At 39.8% G+C, this 23,918-nt stretch overlaps 1 protein-coding gene, 1 non-coding gene and 1 pseudogene across 2 annotated transcripts; 2 read left to right on the top strand and 1 right to left on the bottom strand.

The window, feature by feature from the left end:
• Positions 1–13,227: 13,227 nt before the first annotated feature.
• On the bottom strand, positions 13,228–13,334 carry LOC148915138 (small nucleolar RNA R71). The gene has a single exon (XR_016122392.1). It is a non-coding gene; the product is annotated as a small nucleolar RNA R71 (small nucleolar RNA).
• A 531-nt stretch (positions 13,335–13,865) lies between these two features.
• On the top strand, positions 13,866–15,329 carry LOC148915137 (uncharacterized; annotated as a pseudogene).
• A 1,576-nt stretch (positions 15,330–16,905) lies between these two features.
• On the top strand, positions 16,906–17,551 carry LOC148915136 (uncharacterized). The gene is made up of 2 exons (XM_089041186.1): positions 16,906–16,950; positions 17,069–17,551. Exons 1-2 carry the CDS (start codon positions 16,906–16,908, stop codon positions 17,549–17,551), a joined length of 528 nt encoding a protein of 175 aa, XP_088897312.1.
• The last annotated feature ends 6,367 nt before the right edge of the window (positions 17,552–23,918 follow it).

The raw sequence follows: 23,918 nt of genomic DNA, 5'->3' as shown, positions 1-23,918 counted from the left end.
CGAATGGCTAAAACTATGGAATGCACCAACCACTCCATTTCATAAAGAACTTCCTACGAACCTGAATTGTTCGATTTCATGGACTAATCGATATGCGATTGAGTCCAAAACTTGGGGAACAACATAATATGGTGGGAGGAGTCATTTGGTGGGTTTTGAGTGAAATCCAATGGCTAAAACTATGGAATGCACCAACCACTCCATTTCATAAAAAACTTCGTGCTGAACCTGAATTGTCCAATTTCATGGACTAATCGACATGGAATTGAGTCCAAAACTTGGGGAACATCATAATATGGTGGGAGGAGTCATTTGGTTTGTTTTGAGTGAAATCCAATGCCTAAAACTATGCAATGCACCAACCACGCCATTTAAGACTTACGACCACTTCGTACGACCCTGAATTGTCCAGATTTAAAGGACTAATCGATATGGAATTGAGTCCAAAACTTGGGGAACACATAATATGGTGGGAGGAGTCATTTGGTGGGTTTTAAGTGAAATCCAATGGCTAAACCCAATTATGAACACTGGATTGTAATGCAATGTAGGTACCAACCACTCCATATCATAAAGAACTTCCTGCGATATAGGATTGAACCGGAATTGTCCGATTTCATGGACTAATCGATATACGATTGAGTCCAAAACTTGGGGAACATCATAATATGGATATGGGTCAAAACTTGAGAACATCATACTATGGTGGGAGGAGTCATTTGGTGGATTTGAGGTAAGAAATCAATAAACAAACCTGTGCATACCAACCACTCCATATCATAAAGAACTTCCGAGAATTGTCGATTCCATTCGATATGGATTGAGTCAAAGATTAAGAACTCTGTATTTTGGTGAGTCATTTCGTGAGGTTTTGAGGAAAGTGAGCTAAACTATGGAATGCACCAGCCCTCCCATTTTTCATAAGACTTCCCTCGAACTGAATTGACTCGATTTCCTTGGACCTAAATGATATGGGTTGAGTCCAAAACTTAATTAACATAATAACTATGCAATGCAACAACCACTCCATTTCATAAGGAACTTCGTACGAACCTGAATTGTCCAATTTCATGGACTAATCGATATGGAATTGAGTCCAAACTTGGGGAACATCATAATATATGGGAGGAGTCATTTGGTTTGTTTTGAGTGAAATACAATGCCTAAAACTATGCAATGCACCAACCACACCATTTTATAACGAACTTCGTAAGACCTTGAATTGTCCGATTCATGACTAATCGATATGGGATTGAGTCCAAAACTTGGGAAACATCATAATATGGTGGGAGGAGTCATTTGATGGGTTTTGAGTGAAATCCAATGGCTAAAACTATGCAATGGACCAACCATTCCATTTCATAAAGAACTTACTTCGAACCTGAATTGTCTGATTTCATGGACTAATCGATATGCGATTGAGTCCAAAACTTGGGGAACATCATAATATGGTGGGAGGAGTCATTTGGTGGGTTTTGAGTGATATCCAGTGCCTAACACTATGCAATCCCCCAACCACTCCATCTTAGAATGAACTTCGTACGACCCTGAATTGTCCGATTTCAAGGACTAATGGACATGGGATTGAGTCCAAAACTTGGGGAACATCATACTATGGTGGGAGGAGTCATTTGGTGGATTTTGAGTGAAATCCAATGGCTAAAACCATGCAATGTACCAACCACTCCATATCATAAAGAACTTCCTGCGAACCTGAATTGTCCGATTTCATGGACTAATCGATATGAGATTGAGTCCAAAAGTTGGGGAACACCGTAACATGGTAGGAGGAGTCATTTCGTGGGTTTTGAGTGAAATCGAATGGCTAAAACTATGGAATGCACCAACCACTCCATTTCATAAAGAACTTCCTACGAACCCGAATTGTCCGATTTCATGGACTAATCGATATGCGATTGAGTCCAAAACTTGGGGAACATCATAATATGGTGGGAGGAGTCATGTGGTGGGTTTTGAGTGAAATCCAATGGCTAAAACTATGGAATGCACCAACCACCCATTTCATAAAAAACTTCAGGCGAACTCAATTGTCTGTTTCATGGACCAATCAATATGAGATTGAGTCCAAAAGTTGGGGACCACCGTAATATGGTAGGAGGAGTCATTTGGTGGGTTTTGAGTGAAATCCAATGGCTAAAACTATGCACTGCACCAACCACTCCATTTCATAAAGAACTTTACGAACCTGAATTGTCCGATTTCATGGACTAATCAATATGGGATTGAGTCCAAAACTTGGGGAACATCATAATATGGTGGGAGGAGTCATTTGGTGGGTTTTCAGTGAAATCCAATGGCTAAAACCATGCAACGTACCAAGCACTCCATATCATAAAGAACTTCCTGCGAGCCTGAATTGTCCGATTTCATGGACTAATCGATATGAGATTGAGTCCAAAAGTTGGGGAACAACATAATATGGTGGGAGGAATCATTTGGTGGGTTTTGAGTGAATTCCAATGGCTAAAACTATGCAATGCACCAATCACTCCATATCATAAAGAACTTCCTGCGAACCTGAATTGTCCGATTTCATGGACTAATCGATATGAGATTGAGTCCAAAAGTTGGGAACATCTGAATATGGGGGAGGAGCCACAGCGCTTTTGAGTGAAATCAATGGTAAAACTATGCGCTGCACCAACCACTCCATTTCATAAAGAACTTACTTCGAATCTGAATTGTCCGATTTCATGGACTAATCAATATGGGATTGAGTCAAAACTTGGGGAACTCACATACTATGGTGGAGAGTCATTTCGTGGTTTTAAGTGAAATCCAATGGCCAAAACTCACAAAATGTGGAATCAACCACCATATCATAAAGAACTTCCCGCAACCTCAATTGTCCATCATGGACCAATCAGATTGAGTCCAAAGTTGGGGAACAACATAATATGGTGGGAGGAATCATTTGGTGGGTTTTTTGAGAAATCCAATGGTAAAAACTATGCAATGCCAATCACTCCATATCATAAAGAACTTCTACGAACCGAATTGTCCATTTCATGACTAACTGATATGAGATTGAGTCCAAAAGGGGGACCATTGTAATATGGTGGGGAGGAGTCAAGGTGGGTTTTGAGTGAAATCCACATAAAACTATGCAATCGCACTAACCACTCCATTTCATAAAGAACTTACTAACCCAATTGTCCGATTTCATGGACTAATCAATATGGGATTGAGTCCAAAACTTGGGAACATCATACTATGGTGGGAGGAGTCATTTGGTGTGTTTATGAAATCCAATGGCTAAAACTATGCAATGTAAATAAACCACTCCATTATCATAAAGAACTTCCTAATGAACTGAATTGTCCGATTTCATGGACTAATCGATATGAGATTGAGTCCAAAAGTTGGGGAACACCGTAATATGGTAGGAGGAGTCATTTGGTGGGTTTTGAGTGAAATCCAATGGCTAAAACCATGCAAATGTACCAGCCACTCCATTTCATAAAGAACTTCCTGCGCTAACACGCGAACCATCCACTTCATTGACTAATCGATATGCGATAGATTCCAAAACTTGGGGAACATCATAATATGGTGGAGGAGTCATTGGTGGTTTTGAAGAAACCAATGGCTAAAACCATGCAACGTACGCACTCCATATCATAAAGAACTTCCTACGAACCTGAATTGTCCGATTTCATGGACTAATCGATATGAGATTGAGTCCAAAAGTTGGGGAACAACATAATATGGTGGGAGGAATCATTTGGTGGGTTTTGAGTGAAATCCAATGGCTAAAACTATGCAATGCACCAACCACTCCATATATCATAAAAACTTCCTACGAATCAACAAACCGATTACGGATCAATCGATAAGGATTGAGTCCAAAAGTTGGGAACACCGCATAAGGTGTGGAGGAGTCACTTGGTGGGTTTTGAGTGAATCCAATGGCTAAAACTACAAAATGCACCAACCACTCCATTTCATAAAGAACTTACTCGAACTCAATTGTCTGGCTTGCGGACTAATCAATATGGGATTGAGTCCAAAACTTGGGGAACATCATATACTATGGAGGAGTCAGCTGTGGTTTGAAATGAACCAATGGCTGTTCATGCAATGTACCAAACCATTCCATTTCACAAAGAACCCTACTAACTCCGAAACTGTCCGATTTCATGGACTAATCGATATGAGATTGAGTCCAAAACTTGGGGAACAAATATAATATGGTGGGAGGAGTCATTTGGTGGGTTTTGAGTGAAATCCAATGGCTAAAACTATGGAATGCACCAACCACTCCATTTCATAAAAAACTTATGCGAACACTGAATTGTCAATTTGGACTGAATCGACATGGAATTGAGTCAAACAGGAACATCATAATATCGTGGGAGGAGTCATTTGGTTGTTTTGGTGAAATCAATGCCTAAAACTATACAATGCACCAACCGCCATTTAGAGCGAACTTCGACCACTGATTGTCAGGTTAATGGACTAATCGATATGGAATTGAGTCAAAACTTGGGAACATCATAATATAGTGGGAGGAGTCATTTGGTGGGTTTTGAGTGAAATCAATACTAAAACTATACAATACCAACCACTCCATTTCATAAGAACTTAATCTGAACTGAATTGTCCGATTTCGTGGACTAATCAATATGGGATTGAGTCCAAAACTTTGGGAACATCATAATATGGTGGGAGGAGTCATTTGGTGGGTTTTCAGTGAAATCCAATAGTTAAAACTTTGCAATGCAACAACCACCCCATTTCATAAAGAACTTCGTGCCAACCTGAATTGTCCAATTTCGTGGAATAATCGATATGGAATTAAGTCCAAAACTTGGGGAACATCATAATATGGTGGGAGGAGTCATTTGGTTTGTTTTGAGTGAAATCCAATGCCTAAAACTATGCAATGCACCAACCAAGCCATTTAAGAACGAACTATACGACCTTGATTGTCGATTTAAAGGACTAACCGATATGGAATTGAGTCCAAAACTTGGGGAACATCATAATATAATGGGAGGAGTCATTTGGTGGGTTTTGGGTGAAATCCAATGACTAAAACTATGCAATGCACCAACCACTCCATTTCATAAAGAACTTCGTACGAACATGAATTGTCCGATTTCGTGGACTAATCAATATGGGATTGAGTCCAAAACTTGGGGAACATGATAATATGGTGGGAGGAGTCATTTGGTGGGTTTAGTGAAATCAATAGCTAAAATTATACAGCAGCATAACAACCTCCATTTCATAAGAACTTCGTGCCAACATGAATTTTCCAATTTCATGGACTAATCGATATGGAATTGAGTCCAAAACTTGGGGAACATCATAATATGGTGGGAGGAGTCATTTGGTGGGTTTTGGGTGAAATCCAATGCCTGAAACTATGCAATGCACCAACCACACTATTTCAAAACGAACTTCGTAGGACTCTGAATTGTAAAATTCGAAGGACTAATCGATATGGGATTGAGTCAAAAACTTGGGGAACATCATAATATGGTGGGTTTTGAGTGAAATCCAATGCCTAAAATTATGCCATCCACCAACCCTTCCATCTCGAGCGAACTTACGTACGACCTGAATTGTTGGATTTGAAGGACTAATCGATATGGGATTGAGTCCAAAACTTGGGGAACATCATAATATGGTGGGAGGAGTCATTTAGCGGGTTTTGAGTGAAATCCAACGGCTAAAACCATGCAACGTACCAACCACTCCATATCATAAAGAACTTCCTGCGAACCTGAATTGTCCGATTTCATGGACTAATCAATATGCGATTGAGTCCAAAACTTAAGGAACAACATAATATGGTGGCATGAGTCATTTGGTGGTTTTAGTGAAATCAATGCCTAAAACTATGCAATGCCAACCAATCAATTTCATAAGAACTTGCAACTTGAATTATCGATTTAGTGGACTAATCGATGTGGGATTGAGTCAAAACTTGAGAATATCATACTATGGTGGGAGGAGTCATTTGGCGGGTTTTAGGTGAAATCAATGGCTAAAACCATGCAATACTGCACTCCATTTGGGAAGAACTTAGTGCGAACACAGATTGTCCATTCATGGACTAATCGATATGGGATTGAGTCCAAAACTTGAGGAACATCATAGTATGGTGGGAGGAGTCATTTGATGGGTTTTGAGTGAAATCCAATGGCTAAAACTATGCAGCGGACCAACCACTCCTTTTCATAAGAACTTACTTGAACGATTATGCGATTTTATGGACTAATCGAGATCGATTGAGTCCAAAACTTGGGAAACAACATAATATGGTGGGAGGAGTCATGTGGTGGGTTTTGAGTGAAATCCAATGGCTAAAACTATGCAATGCACCAACCACTCCATTTCATAAAGAACTTCGTGCGAACCTGAATTGTCCAATTTCATGGACTAATCGATATGGAATTGAGTCCAAAACTTGGGGAACATCATAATATGGTGGGAGGAGTCATTTGGTTTGTTTTGAGTGAAATCCAATGCCTAAAACTATGCAATGCATAACCAAGCCATTTGGAAGCGAACTTGTCGACCACAGATTGTCGATTTCAAGGACTAATCGATATGTGATTGAGTCAAAACTTGGGAACATCATAATATGGTGGGAGGAGTCATTTGGTGGGTTTTGAGTGAAATCAATGGCTAAAACTATGCAATGCTCCAACCACTCCATTTCACAAAGAACTCCGTCTGAACCTGAATTGTCCGATTTCGTGGACTAATCAATATGGGATTGAGTCCAAAACTTGGGGAACATCATAATACGGTGGGAGGAGTCATTTGGTGGGTTTTGAGTGAAATCGAATAGCTAAAACTATGCAATGCAACAACCACCCCATTTCATAAAGAACTTCTTGCCAACCTGAATTGTCAAATTTCATGGACTAATCGATATGGAATTGAGTCAAAAACTTGGGGAACATCATAATATGGTGGGAGGAGTCATTTGGTGGGTTTTGAGTGAAATCCAATGGCAAAAACTATGCAATGCACCAACCACTCCATTTCATAAAGAACTTACGCGAACTAGTTGTCAATTTCATGGACTAATCGTCTGAGATTGAGTCAAAACTTGGGAACATCATAATATGGTGGGAGGACTCATTTGGTGGCTTTGGTGAAATCAATGCGAAACTATACAATGCACCAACCAATCCATTTCATACGAACTTCGTACCAACCTGAATTGTCCGATTTCATGGACTAATCGATATGGGATCGAGTCCAAAACTTGAGGAATATCATACTATAGTGAGAGGAGTCATTTGGCGGGTTTTGAGTGAAATCCAATGGCTAAAACTATGCAATGCACCAACCACTCCATTTCATAAAGAACTTCGTGCGAACCTGAATTGTCCAATTTCAAGGACTAATCGATATGGATTGAGTGAAAACTTGGGAACATCATAATATGGGGAGGTCATTTGGTTTTGTTTGAGTGAAATCAATGCCTAAAACAATGCAATGCACCAACCACGCCATTTGAGCGAACCGTCGACCTAGATTGTCAATTTGAAGGACTAATCGATATGGGATTGAGTCAAAAACTTGGGGAACATCATAATATATGGTGGCTTTTGAGTGAAATCCAATGCCTAAAACTATGCCATCCACCAACCCTTCCATCTCAGAACGAACTTCGTACGACCCTAAATTGTTTGATTTGAAGGACTAATCGATATGGGATTGAGTCCAAAACTTGTGGAACATCATAATATGGTGGGAGGAGTCATTTGGTGGGTTTTGAGTGGAATCCAACGGCTAAAACCATACAGCATTAACCACTCCATATCATAAAGAACTTCTGCGAACTGGTTGTCAGATTTCATGGACTAATCGATATGCGATTGAGTCCAAAACTTGGGGAACAACATAATATGGTGACATGAGTCATTTGGTGGGTTTTGAGTGAAATCAATGCCTAAAACTATGCAATACCAACCAATCCATTTCATGCTTGAACTTACGTCTGAACCAGATTGTCAGATTTAGTGGACTAATCGATATGGGATTGAGTCAAAACTTGGGAATATCATACTATGGTGGGAGGAGTCATTTGGAGGTTTTGGTGAAATCAATGGCTAAAACTATACAATGCATCAACCTCCATTTCATAAAAGAACCGTGCGAACTGAATTTGCCAATTTCATGGACAAATCGATATCGATTGAGTCCAAAACTTGGAGAACAACATAATATGGTGACATGAGTCATTTGGTGGGTTTTGAGTGAAATCCAATGCCTAAAACTATGCAATGCACCAACCAATCCATTTCATAACGAACTTCGTACGAACCTGAATTGTCCGATTTCGTGGACTAATCGATATGGGATTGAGTCCAAAACTTGAGGAATATCATACTATGGTGGGAGGAGCCATTTGGCGGGTTTTGAGTGAAATCCAATGGCTAAAACTATGCAATGCATCAACCACTCCATTTCATAAAGAACTTCGTGCGAACCTGAATTGTCAATTTCATGGACTAATCGATATCATGATGAGTCAAAACTTGGGAACATAATAATATGGTGACATGAGTCATTTGGTGGGTTTTGAGTGAAATCCAATGCCTAAAACTATGAAATGCACCAACCACTCCATTTCATAAAAGAACCGTGCGAACTTTGATTGTCCAATTTCATGGACTAATCGATATGGGATTGAGTCCAAACCGGAACATCATAATATGGTGGGAGGAGTCATTTGGTTTGTTTTGAGTGAAATCCAATGCCTAAAACTGTGTAATGCACCAACCACACCATTTAAGAGCGAACCGTGTCTGGCTTTAGTGAATTGTCAGATTTCAAGCACTAATCGATATGGGATTGAGTCCAAAACTTGGGGAACATCATAATATGGTGGGAGGAGTCATTTGCTGGGTTTTGAGTGAAATCCAATGCCTAACTTATGCAATCCACCAACCACTCCATCTCATATGAACCGTGCGACCACAGATTATCGATTTGAAGGACTAATCGATATCGGATTGAGTCCAAACCTTAGGGAACATCATAATATGGTGGGAGGAGTCATTTGGTGGGTTTTGGGTGAAATCCGATGGCTAAAACTATGCAATGCACCAACCACTCCATATCATAAAGAACTTCCTGCGAACCTGAATTGTCCGATTTCATGGACTAATCGATATGCGATTGAGTCCAAAACTTGGGGAACAACATAATATGATGGGAGGAGTCATGTGGTGGGTTTTGAGTGAAATCCAATGGCTAAAACTATGGAATGCACCAACCAGTCCATTTCATAAAAAACTTCGTGCGAACCTGAATTGTCCAATTTCATGGACTAATCGATACGGGATTGAGTCCAAAACTTGGGGAACATCATAATATGGTGGGAGGAGTCATTTGGTGGCTTTTGAGTGAAATCCAATGCCTGAAACTATGCAATGCACCAACCACTCTATTTCAAAACGAACTTCGTAGGACTCTGAATTGTCTAATTTGAAGGACTAATCGATATGGGATTGAGTCAAAAACTTGGGGAACATCATAATATGGTGGCTTTTGAGTGAAATCCAATGCCTAAAACTATACCATCCACCGACCCTCCATCTGGAGCGAACCCGTCTGACCCTAAATTGTCTGATTTGAAGGACTAATCGATATGGGATTGAGTCCAAAACTTGTGGAACATCATAATATGGTGGAAGGAGTCATTTGGTGGGTTTTGAGTGAAATCGAACGGCTAAAACCATGCAACGTACCAACCACTCCATATCATAAAGAACTTCTGCGAACACAGATTGTCGATTCATGGACTAATCGATATGTGATTGAGTCCAAAACTTGGGGAACAACATAATATGGTGACATGAGTCATTTGGTGGGTTTTGAGTGAAATCCAATGCCTAAAACTATGCAATGCACCAACCAATCCATTTCATAACGAACTTAAATGCGAACTGATTGTCGATTAGTGGACTAATCGATATGGGATTGAGTCCAAAACTTGAGGAATATCATACTATGGTGGGAGGAGTCATTTGGCGGGTTTTGAGTGAAATCCAATGGCTAAAACTATGCAATGCACCAACCTCCATTTCATAAAGAACTTGTGCGAACTGGTATGAATTTCATGGACTAATCGATATGGATTGAGTCAAAACTTGGAACATCATAATATGGTGGGAGGAGTCATTTGGTTTGTTTTGAGTGAAATCAATGCCTAAAACATGTAATGCACCAACCACCATTTAAAGCGAACTTTATCGATCTTTGAATTGTCGATTTCAGCACTAATCGATATGGGATTGGGTCCAAAACTTGGGGAACATCATAATATGGTGGGAGGAGTCATTTGGTGGGGTTTGAGTGAAATCCAATGGCAAAAACTATGCAATGCACCACCTCCATTTCATAAAGAACCGTCTGAACTGAATTGTTCGATTTCATGGACTAATCGACATGGGATTGAGTCCAAAACTTGAGGAAAATCATACTATGGTGGGAGGAGTCATTTGGTGGGTTTTGAGTGAAATCCAATGGCTATAACTATGCAATACCAACCACTCCTTTATAAGAACTTACTTGAACTGAATTGTCTGAGTTCATGGACTAATCGATATGCGATTGAGTCTAAAACTTCGGGAACATCATAATATGGTGGGAGGAGTCATTTGGTGGGTTTTGAGTGAAATCAATAGCTAAAACTTTGCAATACCTTAACCACTCCATTTCATAAAGAACTTGTGCGAACTGAATTGTCAATTTCACTAATCGATCTGGATTGAGTCAAAACTTGGGAACATCATAATATGGTGGGAGAGTCATTTGGTGGCTTTTTGATCAGTTCACAATTGCATATCATTTTGTACCCTTCTAACTTATGATTTGGTTATGTTATTGAGTCAAGCGTGTGCTTTTAATCCTTTTGTTTATCATTCAGTTCATTGAGCCTTAGGTAGCAATGGTGCCTTTGGATAAGAAAAGATGCAAAATGGTGCAAAAACCAGCAGACTGGGTTGGCAACTCATTTCGGCCTTAACGTCTTTCTCCCAACTTTGATTGGCCCATATAATATGTGCTGGAAGATGAAGTCCCGAACTACAAGATGGACTACTCAAATAGATCAATTGACTAAGTCAACCCCAATCCGTGAGCCCATCAAAATGCACACCATGCTCAGGAATGCAGCTGCATTTGTTGAGTCATGTCTTGACAAATGACATGGAAACTAGAAGGCATGGGCAGCTGACATTCCTAGAGCATGGGCTACACATCAAATCGAGGCATGGGCTACACATCAAATCGTGACATATAGAACCTAATGGGCAGCTCGGACAAATGGGAATAGCTAGGAATGGGTGTGCTTCACCACCAAAGGGAGCACAATTTACACTCTATAAATAGGTGATGCACACTCATTCGAGAGAAAAGAATCACTCCATTCAGCCTAAAATTCACTTGACCATCCTCTAACACTCATCCTTCCCAAACACTCCATTCATCCCAAATCACCAGCAGCTCCAACAAGCCTTCCTTCCATTTCCTACAATTTCCTCTTTCTGCCATCACCACTCACCCACTCATCCCAAATCACCTCTTTAGTTGCCATACTCTAGATGTGAGAAAGCTCTTGGGCGACATTAGGTGTGGAGAAGCACTTGGAAGCCTTGGACACCACAAGTAACTTGAAATAGGTTTTCCACTCTTATTACATTCATTATGTTTTCTCATTTCTGTTTAAGTTTCATTTCCATTATGAGTAGCTAAATTCATAACTAGGACTTCGATGTAACCTAACATGAATATTCGGGTTTATAAGTTGAAGTTTTGAGTTTCAAGTTTGATTCATGATTCATGTTCTTATTCATTATGCTTATCAGTTAATATGCTTGTTTGGATGATTGATCACCATTAGAGCTTGTATATTAGCTATCTTGGTTTGAATCAAGAGTAGACACCATGCTTTGATTCGAATTGAACTATGAATAAGAAAAGTATGTATGGACATTCGACAACACGGATTAGATACATGCTTGGTTGTTTAAATTGTTCTTCTATGCTTAATGAGTTCCTAATGCTTAATTTAGGTTAGACAACAAATGATCAAGTTAGGGAATTAGGAACACAAGGTTAGGACCAGACACCATGGCCTAATCACACTTTAGCTAGAATCAATCTTTGAATCCGAATTAGACTTGTCACTTGACTCCTTATAACCTAGAATTGAATTGTTATGGTGAATCGAATGCCCTAGTCTCCCAATCTATTTTCCAGCCCACAAAAACACTCTTTGTTACATTTGCTCACTTTGCTTTTGTTTGAAATTTCGTTTTGCCTCATTTGTTCAACAATTACAATCACTCTTTGTTTAAATTCTATTTTAGACTTAACCTCCTACTTTCTTGAATTTGGTAATCTAAGTACATAACTAATTTTAACTTTTCAGTCCTCGTGGGTACGACCTCGTACTTGTCTTGCTATATTACTAATTGGCCCGTACAATTGCGAGTTAACATTTTAACAACAAATTTTGGCGCCGTTGCCGAGGATTGAATGAAAGTTCTTCCCTGGTTATGTGCCCAAGGTTACCCTATTCTTTTAGTAGTACTAATTAACTCAAGTTATTTTCTGTTTCGGGTAGTTTATGTCTAGAAATCCCTTACTCGAACAAGTGAGGTCTTCATTCCAACGTTCGAGATCTTTGAACACAAGACCCTCTTTGCAACCAAAGCGGGTGATCTCTAAAATTCAGAATCGTCTAGAAAGAGAGTTGGCTACTGCGAAAGAGCAAGCCATTGCCACATTTGAAGGTTTTGCTATCCACACTGACCTCCCAGGTTCTTCACCTTCAAATTCGGAATCAAGTTCAGACCAAGAAGAAGAAGAAGAGATGGCTGCCAATGAGTTCATGGGAGACCTTGATATTCCAACAATTCGGCATCCTTCAAGCATCTTGCTTTACATACTTCGAACTATGAGCTTAAATCTTCTCATCTTAATATGTTGCCTTCCTTTTATGGTTTACCTAATGAAGATCCATTAACCCATATAAAGGATATTTTTAATGCTGTGAGCTCTTTTCCCTTGACAGGTGTGCGGAAGATCAACTTCGAATGAAAGTGTTTCCTTACACTTTGAAAGACAAGGCGAAATATTGGTTGAATTCTTTGAAGCCTAGTTCACTCACGACTTGGAGAGCCATTCAAAAGTTCTTAGAAATACTTCTCCACGCAAAAAACCAACATGCTTAGGGACAAGATCTTACTATTTGCACAACAAGATGATGAGTCATTTTGTGAAGCATGGGAGAGATTCAATGGGCTGCTCAATCAATGTCCTCATCATGGGATTCCATTGAAGCTTCAGATGCGTATGTTTTATAAAGGACTAACCCCCTCTAGCCATAATATTGTCACTAATTTTGCAGGTGGTTCTTATAAGACTAAGACTCCAGAAGAAACATATGAACTCTTTGAGGAGATAGCAATGGAGACCCAACACACCGATACAAAGTAAGCAGTTCTTGGTGGTTCTAATGATTCTTCCAGTGTGCAGATTTCCAAATTGGAACAAAAGCTTGATGCCCTCCTTGCATTGAACTCAAGAATCCTTCAAAGGAAGTGTGTAGCATCTGTGAAACTCATGATCATCCTACCATTTCTTGTCCCCTTGGGGCTGCATATCCAGAATTTGTGCAAGAGCAAGCTAAGTTGGTGAATTCCTACAACCGAGGTCCAATAAATGATCCATATTCTCAAAGTTATAATCCAGGTTGGAGGAATCATCCAAACTTTTCATGGAGGAATACACATAATCAAGCGAATCCCCCTTCACTCCAAAGGCCACAACAATCATCATCGTTGGAGGATATAGTGAAGCAAATGGCAATCAACCAATCCAATTTCCAGCCAACTACACAAGCTGCCATCTCCAAGTTGGAAGTCCAATTAGGCCAGATAGCTACTGAAATAGCTCAAAGGAACACAGGAAATGGCAGAGCAAACGTGATCAATCAAAAAACCAAGAAGCCAAGGCCGTTCATGTGCTCGAGATCGAGTAAGATTGTTGATAACAAAGTTGGTTCCGATCTATCAAATGATGTTGTGGTTGTAGAGGATGAAGATGAAGAGAAACCACGACTATGGATGGAGACAACCCAAAAACATCCCAATCTGCTCCTAAGGCCAAATCTGACTCGAGGGAACCCAATCCATTTCAATTGCATAAAAGAGATGACAAATTTGTGCCATCGCATCTTCGTCAAGATAGATACATCCCACCTCCTCCATATATTCCACCGATTCCATTTCCAGGCCGTTTGAAGAAGGCAAATCAAGATAAGGCTTTTAAAGAGATTTATGATATTTTGAGTAAAGTTAATATCAATTTGCCCTTGCTTGATGTTGTTAAACAGATTCCTGCATATGGAAAGTTCATCAAGCACTTGATGACTCACAAGCTTAATTTTGCTCCAAGTGAAGAAGTAAAGCTCAACAAGAATGTGAGTGCTGTGTTGCAAAGGAAGCTTCCACCAAAACTAGAAGATCAGCAGCTTTGACATTCCCATTAACATCGAGATAAGGCAGTTGGAAGAGCCATGTTGGACTTGGGAGCAAGCATCAATGTAATGCCATATTGGTTTATCAGAGCTTGGCTTAGAAGGATAAAAAACCTCAATTCGTCTTGAACTAGTGATCATTCTATCAAATATCCTAAAGGTATTGTAGAAGATATTTTAGTTCAAGTTAATACACTCATTCTTCCGGCTGATTTTGTAGTGATGGATATGGAGGATAACCCATATGGAAACCGCGTTGATCCCATTCTCCTCGGGCGACCATTCATAGCCCCTGCGACACAATCATCAAAGTGAAAGATGGCACCCTCTCCATGGTATTTGGGGTGGCTATTGAATTTAAAGTGTTTGATGCCTCTCTCAACCTTCTATCACTCTTGATACTTGTTTTTCAATTGATGTTGTGGATCATGAGTTTCTTCTAAAATTATGCGAGAAAAAGTCTAATGATGCTCTAGAAGCGGTCCTAACACAAGAAGAGGAAGATCTCTATGAATCGAGTTCCAAGAGGTGATGGCTGCCTTAGAAGTGTTTCAGCCATACCCACCATCCTTTAGGCCACCGCTCGAGCCTCTTGGACCATCCTCCACAAAATTGGAGCCATCCATTATTACCACAAAGCTAGAACTTAAACCTCTACCCAATCATCTTAAACACACTTATTTGGGTGCTAATGAAACTCTCCTGTTATAATTGCTGCAGGTCTCACCTCATGAAGAGGGCGACAATTGAAGTTCGAAAGAGCATAAAGCCCTTGGATGGACCATAGCGGACATCAAAGGAATTAGTCAAGCATGTGCATGCAATTTTAATGGAAGAAGGCGACAAACCATCTCGTGATGCACAAGAAGGCTAAATCCCAACATGAAAGAGGTGGTTAGGGCTGAAGTTTTAAAGCTACTTGATGTGGAATCATCTACCCAATTTGATTCTAAGTGGGTGAGTCTGTGTGTTGTTTCCAAGAAGTCCGGAATCACCGTTGTAAAGAATGAGAAGAATGAGCTAGTTCCAACACGAACTATCACTGGTTGGAGAGTTTGCATCGATTACAGGAAGTTGAACACATCCACAAGAAAAGATCATTTTCCCTTGCCTTTCATTGATCAAATGCTTGACCGTTTATCTAGCCATGCTTACTATCGCTTTCTTGATGGATTTTCGTGTGGTATAATCAAATTCCCATTGCTCCGGAAGACCAGGAGAAAACCACGTTCACATGCCCATTCTATGTACATTTGCTTATAGAAGGATGCCATTTGGTTTGTGCAATGCTCCAGCAACTTTCCAAAGATGCATGATGGCAATCTTTTCTGATATGGTGGAACGATTCATGAGGTATTTATGGATGATTTTCAGTTTTTGGTTCATCTTTTGATGATTGTCTTCACCACTTGTCTCTAGTGCTTAAAAGATGTCAGGAAACAAATCTGATTTTGAATTGGGAGAAGTGTCACTTCATGGTAAGACAAGGAATTGTGCTAGGCCACGTTGTTTCAAGTAAGGGAATTGAAGTGGACAAAGCCAAGATAAATATCATCTCAAATCTACCACCCCCTTCCTCTGTTAAAAGAGTTAGAAGCTTTCTGGGCCATGCCGGATTCTATAGAAGGTTCATCAAAAATTTTGAGCATTTCAAGACCATTGTGTAATCTCCTTGCTAAGGATGTGTTTTTGAGTTTGTGAAACTTGCATGGAAGCTTTACGACCTTGAAGAAAGAGCTAACCCCCTATTATCATAGCTCAGTTGGTCTTTACCATTTGAAATAATGTGATGCCTCTGACTTTGCTATTGGTGCAGTTCTAGGTCAAAAGAAGAACAAGCTTCCCCATGTGATTCATTATGCAGCGGACCTTGAGTGATGCCCAACTCAATTACTCCTGCAGAGAAGGAGTTGCTTCTTTGTGGTTTTGCTTTAGAAAAATTCGTTCTTACCTTGTTGGTTCTAAAGTAATTATTTATTACGACCATCTTTGCTCTTAGATACTTGCTCACTAAGAAGGGCCTTAAACCACGCTTGATCGGATGGATTCTCTTCTTTGCAAAGTTCGATTTGGAGATTGAGACAAGAAGGGATGTGAAAATGTGGTGGCTGACCATTTGAGCAGAATTGTGATTGAAGAGCAAGGAGAAGCTGTACTACCCTTGAATGAGACTTTCCAGATGAACAACTATTTGTTGCCCAAGTCAAAGAGCCATGGTATGCTGATTTTGTTAATTATCTTGCTTGTGGTGTTCTTAGAAATGATCTAACTTATCGAGACAAAAGAAGTTCTTTTCCATGGTGAAACATTATATCAGGATGAACCTTTCTTATTCAAGCATTGCCTGATCAACTCATTAGAAGATGTGTTCAGAAGAAGAACAGAAAGCATCCTTAGGCATAGCCCAGGTTGGCTTGTGGAGGCCACTTTGGAGCTAAGAAAAACAGCACTTAAAATTTTGCAATCAGGTTTCTTTTGGCCTACTCTATTCAAAGATGCATTTAATTTTTGTGTTAAGTGTGATAGGTGTCAAAGGATGGGAAACATAAGCCTGCAGGCGAAATGCCATTGAAGAACATACTCTTTGTGGAACTCTTCGATGTATGGGGTATTGATTTCATGGGACCATTCCCGTCTTCCTTTGGTTATACCTACATACTTGTTGCTGTTGATTATGTGTCTAAATGGGTGGAAGCCATAGCCACCAAAACCAATGATCATAAGGTGGTGCTGAAGTTCTTAAGGGACAATATTCTCACAAGGTTTGGTACTCCAAGGGCTGTCATTAGTGATGGAGGCAGCCACTTCTGCAACAAACCATTTGAAGCACTCATGAAAAAGTACAACATCACCCACCGAGTCTCTACACCATATCATCCTCAAACTGGTCAAGTAGAAATAAGCAATAGAGAAATTAAGCAGATCCTAGAGAAGGTGGTGAATAGTACAAGGAAAGATTGGGCTGCCAAGCTCAATGATGCATTATGGGCTTATAGGACCTGCATATAAGACTCCCATCGGAATGAGCCCTTATCGCCTTGTGTTTGGGAAGGCCTGTCACTTGCCAATGGAGCTTGAACACAATGCTTTTTGGGCCATCAAGAAGTTGAATTTTGATCTGGACAAGGCCGGCCATGTTAGAAAGTTTCAGCTCAATGAATTGGAAGAAATTAGACATGAGTCCTATGAGAATGCAAGGCTTTACAAAGAACGAACCAAGAGTTACCATGACAGGAACATTCAACGGAAAGAGTTCACCAAAGGTATGTCAGTTCTTTTGTTTAACTCACGTTTGCGTCTCTTTCAGAAAATTGAAGTCTAGGTGGCTTGGCCCATTCACCGTGGTCAATGTTTCTCCTATGGAGCTGTGGAGATTCAAAACCCTAAAGATGGCTCGACTTTCAAAGTAAATGGACAACGTTTAAAGCCATTCTATGAGGGAGTGTCAGTTGGAATTCAAACTGGTCATGTGGTGGATCATCTTCCATTCGTACAATCAAGTTAGCTAATCGCATAATGTCTTGCCAAGACATTAACTAAGGCGCTTCTTGGGAGGCAACCCATGTGTTGAAGAATAAGGTGCTTGTAGTTATCGACCTAATCGCATCAAGAGGGAGTTTCTCTAATCCTTGGTCTTAAACTTTCCCCTTATTATTTACATGTTCTCACTCATCTTTGTTATGCTTTAACATTGAGGACAATGTTCAATTCAGGTCTGGGGGGGAGGTTTTCAATTTTTGTTCATTTGTGTTTACAATTTTCGTCCGCTTGTCACTGTTTTTATTTTTATTATTTTTATTTTTTTGAATTTCATACAATCAATGCTATGGAGCTGCCATTGAGATTTTCTATATCAGAAATTTTACACTTCACAAAGCTTTTGCTCTTAGAATTTGTGGCTAAGGTACCATGCTCAGATTATTGAAGGAGAATAGTGGAGACTACCCTAGTGAGCTATTTCGAGCCTAATTGCATTCTTGAGAGGGTTTAAAGTGTTTCTATTCCTCATCTCTACTTATTTTCTTCAATTCACTCTAAATGATCTCATTGTTCCATTTTGATTGAATACTAAGGATGATTCTCTTTGCAGATATCAGGTGCGTGCTCTCATTCATGAATGAACTCATTGAAGTGATGCTAGGCTATGTGTGTATAACCATTCTCTGGCTTTCTTTTCACCCTACCCATTCGTGTGTTCCATCAGCTCTCTTGCAGCCAAACACTTCAAGCCTTTTTCTTCTATCACCCTCATAATTCCCCTAACCTTGTATCTCAATCTGAGATATTTAACCTATTATAGCCATACCCTATAGCTTAGAAATATACCAAGGTGTGCCAAGATAAAGTTTGAAGCAAGGAAGTTGCTGCCACATGCCTAAACGTAAATTGGTGTGAATCTGTGCAATGAAGTTAAAGAAGAAGTAGATCAAGTCAGCAAATAAGAAAGATAAAGAGAAAGTGTTTCGGAGAAAGTGTTTCGATTTGATCTAAATGTGAAATATAAGGTCTATGCTGATGATGCTATGAAGTTGCAGCCATATCATTCTAAATCAATGATACCTTGCAGATCAATGAAGAATGCAACCTTGGTATGTTCTAAGTTAATTGTGTTCTTTCCAACTCTTCCATTTCCCTAACCTTAGCCATTCATTACAACCTTGTGAAAGACCTAGCTGATCTTTGAGGATGTATTCATGGGTGCTGGTATGTATGTGTGTATCTCTATTCTTAGTATTTGATTCCCTTCATGAGATCTAACCAAATATCCTGCTTCTATTTCATATACTCACTTATGCTTGTTTGAGAGAATAAAACCATAGGTTCCGAGTGATTGAGTGCTATATGTGAGAATTAGAGTTGAAGCATGTTCTTCCTTCAAGATTTGAGTATGTTTACTTTGAAGCCGTGTGCCTTTGAGCTATAGCTTCCACTTTACACACTTATTGATCATCTATCTTGGCAGCTCTCTTGTTGGAGGTATGATTAAAGTTTTCTTTCATTTTCATTAGTCGTTTTCAAAGTTAGTTTTCTAACCTTTGTTTTGTAGAGTCAGTAAAGCGTTTTAGGTATCGTTTCTGTTAAACCTCAGGAGACACAACCTCCTACTAGGGATGCCTAGAGGTTTAAAGGCTTGTTGCATATGCTCAATGCAAACGAGTTACCCGGAAGTGGTGTAGTTAAACTTCTTGTTTTGTTTTTAACTTTGTTTTCTTTTGTTTTGCCGGGGACTAGCAAAATCTAGGTCCTGGGGTATTTGATCAGTTCACAATTGCATATCATTTTGTACCCTTCTAACTTATGATTTGGTTATGTTATTGAGTCAAACGTGTGCTTTTAATCCTTTTCTGTTTATCATTCAGTTCATTGAGCCTTAGGTAGCAATGGTGCCTTTGGATAAGAAAAGATGCAAAATGGTGCAAAAACGAGCAGATGGGTTGGCAACTCATTTCGCCTTAACGTCTTTCTCCCAACTTTGATTGGCCCATATAATATGTGCCTGGAAAGATGAGAGTCTGAACTACAAGATGGACTACTCAAATAGATCAATTGACTAAGTCAACCCCAATCCAGGAGCCCATCAAAATGCACACCATGCTCAGAATGCAATCTGCTAGGTTGAGTCATGTCTTGACAAGACAAGCATGGAAACTTCGTAAGGCATGGGCAGCTGACATTCCTAGAGGCATGGGCTACACATCAAATCAGAGGCATGGGCTACACATCAAATCAGCAGCATGGGAACCTAATGGGCAGCTCAGACAAATGGGAATAGCTAGGAATGGGTGTGCTTCACCAGCCAAAGGGGGAGCACAATTTACACTCTATAAATGAGTGATGCACACTCATTCAGAAGACAAAGTCACTCCATTCAGCCTAAAATTCACTTCAGCCATCCTCTAACACTCCCATCCTTCCCCAAACACTCCATTCAGTCCCAAATCACCAAAACAGCTCCAACAAGCCTTCCTTCCATTTCCCTACGAATTTCCTCTTTCTCTGCCATCACCACTCACCCAAACTCATCCCAAATCACCTCTTTAGTTGCCATACTCTAGATGTGAGAAAGCTCTTGGAGCAGCATTAGGTGTGGAGAAGCACTTGGAGAAGCCTTGGACACCACAAGTAACTTCAGAAATGGGTTTTTCCACTCTTATTACATTCATTATGTTTTCTCATTTCTGTTTAAGTTTCATTTCCATTATGAGTAGCTAAATTCATAACTAGGACTTCGATGTAACCTAACATGAATATTACGGGTTTATAAGTTGAAGTTTTGAGTTTCAAGTTTGATTCATGATTCATGTTCTTATTCATTATGCTTATCAGTTAATATGCTTGTTTGGATGATTGATCACCATTAGAACTTGTATATTAGCTATCTTGGTTTGAATCAAGAGTAGACACCATGCTTTGATTCGAATTGAACTATGAATAAGAAAAGTATGTATGGACATTCGACAACACGGATTAGATACATGCTTGGTTGTTTAAATTGTTCTTCTATGCTTAATGAGTTCCTAATGCTTAATTTAGGTTAGACAACAAATGATCAAGTTAGGGAATTAGGAACACAAGGTTAGGACCAGACACCATGGCCTAATCACACTTTAGCTAGAATCAATCTTTGAATCCGAATTAGACTTGTCACTTGACTCCTTATAACCTAGAATTGAATTGTTATGGTGAATCGAATGCCCTAGTCTCCCAATCTGTTTTCCAGCCCACAAAAACACTCTTTGTTACATTTGCTCACTTTGCTTTTGTTTGAAATTTCGTTTTGCCTCATTTGTTCAACAATTACAATCACTCTTTGTTTAAATTCTATTTTAGACTTAACCTCCTACTTTCTTGAATTTGGTAATCTAAGTACATAACTAATTTTAACTTTTCAGTCCTCGTGGGTACGACCTCGTACTTGTCTTGCTATATTACTAATTGGCCCTGTACAATTTGCAGTTAACACTTTTGAGTGAAATCAATGCGAAACTAGGCAATGCACCAACCACTCTATTTCAAAACGAACATCGTGCGACTAATTGTCCGATTTCAAGGACTAATCGATATGGGATTGAGTCAAAAACTTGGGGAACATCATAATATGGTGGGAGGAGTCATTTGGTGTGTTTTGAGTGAAATCCAATTCCTAAAACTATGCAATCCACCAACCATTCCATCTCGTAAGCGAACTCGTACGACCTGAATTGTCGATTTCAATGACTAATCGATATGGGATTGAGTCCAAAACTTGGGGAACATTATAATATGGTGGTAGGAGTCATTTGGTGGGTTTTGAGTGAAATCCAATACCTAAAACTATGCAATGCACCAACCAATCCATTTCATAACGAACTTCGTACGAACCTGAATTGTCCGATTTCGTTGGCTAATTGATATGGGATTGAGTCCAAAACTTGAGGAACATCATACTATGGTGGGAGGAGTCATTTGGTGCGTTTTGAGTGAAATCCAATGGCTAAAACCATGCAATGTACCTACCACTCCACATCATAAAGAACTTCCTGCGAACCTGAATTGTCCGATTTCTTGGACTAATCGATATGCGATTGAGTCCAAAACTTGGGGAACAACATAATATGGCGGGAGGAGTCATTTGGTGGGTTTTGAGTGAAATCCAATGGCTAAAACTATGCAATGCACAAGCCACTGCATTTCATAAAGAACTTCGTGCGAACTTGAATTGTCCAATTTCATGGACTAATCAATATGGGATTGAGTCAAAAACTTGGGGACCATCATAATATGGTGGGTTTTGAGTGAAATCCAATGCCTAAAACTATGCAATCCACCAACCCCTCCATCTGGAGAACGAACTTCGTACGACCAATTGTCTGATTTGAAGGACTAATCGATATGGGATTGAGTCCAAAACTTGGGGAACATCATAATATGGTGGGAGGAGTCATTTGGTCGGTTTTGAGTGAAATCCAATGGCTAAAACCATGCAACGTACCAACCACTCCATATCATAAAGAACTTCCTGCGAACCTGAATTGTCCGATTTCATGGACTAATGGATATCCGATTGAGTCCAAAACTTGGGGAACAACATAATATGGTGGGAGGAGTCATTTGGTTGGTTTTGTGTGAAATCCAATGGCTAAAACTATGCAATGCACCAACCACTCCATTTCATAAAGAACTTCGTGCGAACCTGAATTGTCCAATTTCATGGACTAATCGATATGAGATTGAGTCCAAAACTTGGGGAACATCATAATATGGTGGGAGGAGTCATTTGGTTTGTTTTGAGTGAAATCCAATGCCTAAAACTGTGTAATGCACCAACCACACCATTTAAGAACGAACTTCGTACGACGCTGAATTGTCCGATTTCAAGCACTAATCGATATGGGATTGGGTCCAAAACATGGGGAATATCATAATATGGTGGGATGAGTCATTTGGTGGGGTTTGAGTGAAATCCAATGGCAAAAACTATGCAATGCACCAACCACTCCATTTCATAAAGAACTTCGTACGAACCTGAATTGTTCGATTTCATGGACTAATCGACATGTGATTGAGTCCAAAACTTGAGGAAAATCATACTATGGTGGGAGGAGTCATTTGGTGGGTTTTGAGTGAAATCCAATGGCTACAACTATGCAATGCACCAACCACTCCTTTTCATAAAGAACTTGCTTCGAACCTGAATTGTCCGATTTCATGGACTAATCGATATGCGATTGAGTCTAAAACTTCGGGAACATCATAATATGGTGGGAGGAGTCATTTGGTGGGTTTGGAGTGAAATCCAATAGCTAAAACTTTGCAATGCAACAACCACTCCATTTCATAAAGAACGTCGTGCGAACCTGAATTGTCAAATTTCATGGACTAATCGATACGGGATTGAGTCCAAAACTTGGGGAACATCATAATATGGTGGGATGAGTCATTTGGTGGCTTTTGAGTGAAATCCAATGCCTGAAACTATGCAATGCACCAACCACTCTATTTCAAAACGAATTTGTACGACTACAATTGTCCGATTTCAAGGACTAATCGATATGGGATTGAGTCAAAACTTGGGGAACATCATAATATGGTGGGAGGAGTCATTTGGTGTGTTTTGAGTGAAATCCAATTCCTAAAACTATGCAATCCACCAACCATTCCATCTCGGAACGAACTTGTCGACCACTGAATTATCGATTTCAATGACTAATCGATCTGGGATTGAGTCCAAAACTTGGGAACATCATAATATGGTGGGATGAGTCATTTGGTGGCTTTTGAGTGAAATCCAATGCCTGAAACTATGCAATGCACCAACCACTCTATTTCAAAACGAACTTCGTACGACTCTGAATTGTCCGATTTCATGGACTAATCGATATGTGATTGAGTCCAA

This window comes from Prunus mume, linkage group LG7, assembly GCF_029339155.1.
Source record: "Prunus mume cultivar Tortuosa linkage group LG7, ASM2933915v1, whole genome shotgun sequence".
NCBI classification, from domain to species: domain Eukaryota; kingdom Viridiplantae; phylum Streptophyta; class Magnoliopsida; order Rosales; family Rosaceae; genus Prunus; species Prunus mume.
This window is presented reverse-complemented; position numbering and strand designations above follow the sequence as displayed.

Bases quoted from the DNA above. Each gene is read 5' to 3' on its own strand.
- LOC148915136 (XM_089041186.1), top strand. From the start codon at position 16,906: ATGTGTTCAGAAGAAGAACAGAAAGCATCCTTAGGCATAGCCCAG. The intron at 16,951-17,068 runs GTTGGCTTGTGG...TAAGTGTGATAG, and splicing joins CATCCTTAGGCATAGCCCAG to GTGTCAAAGGATGGGAAACA.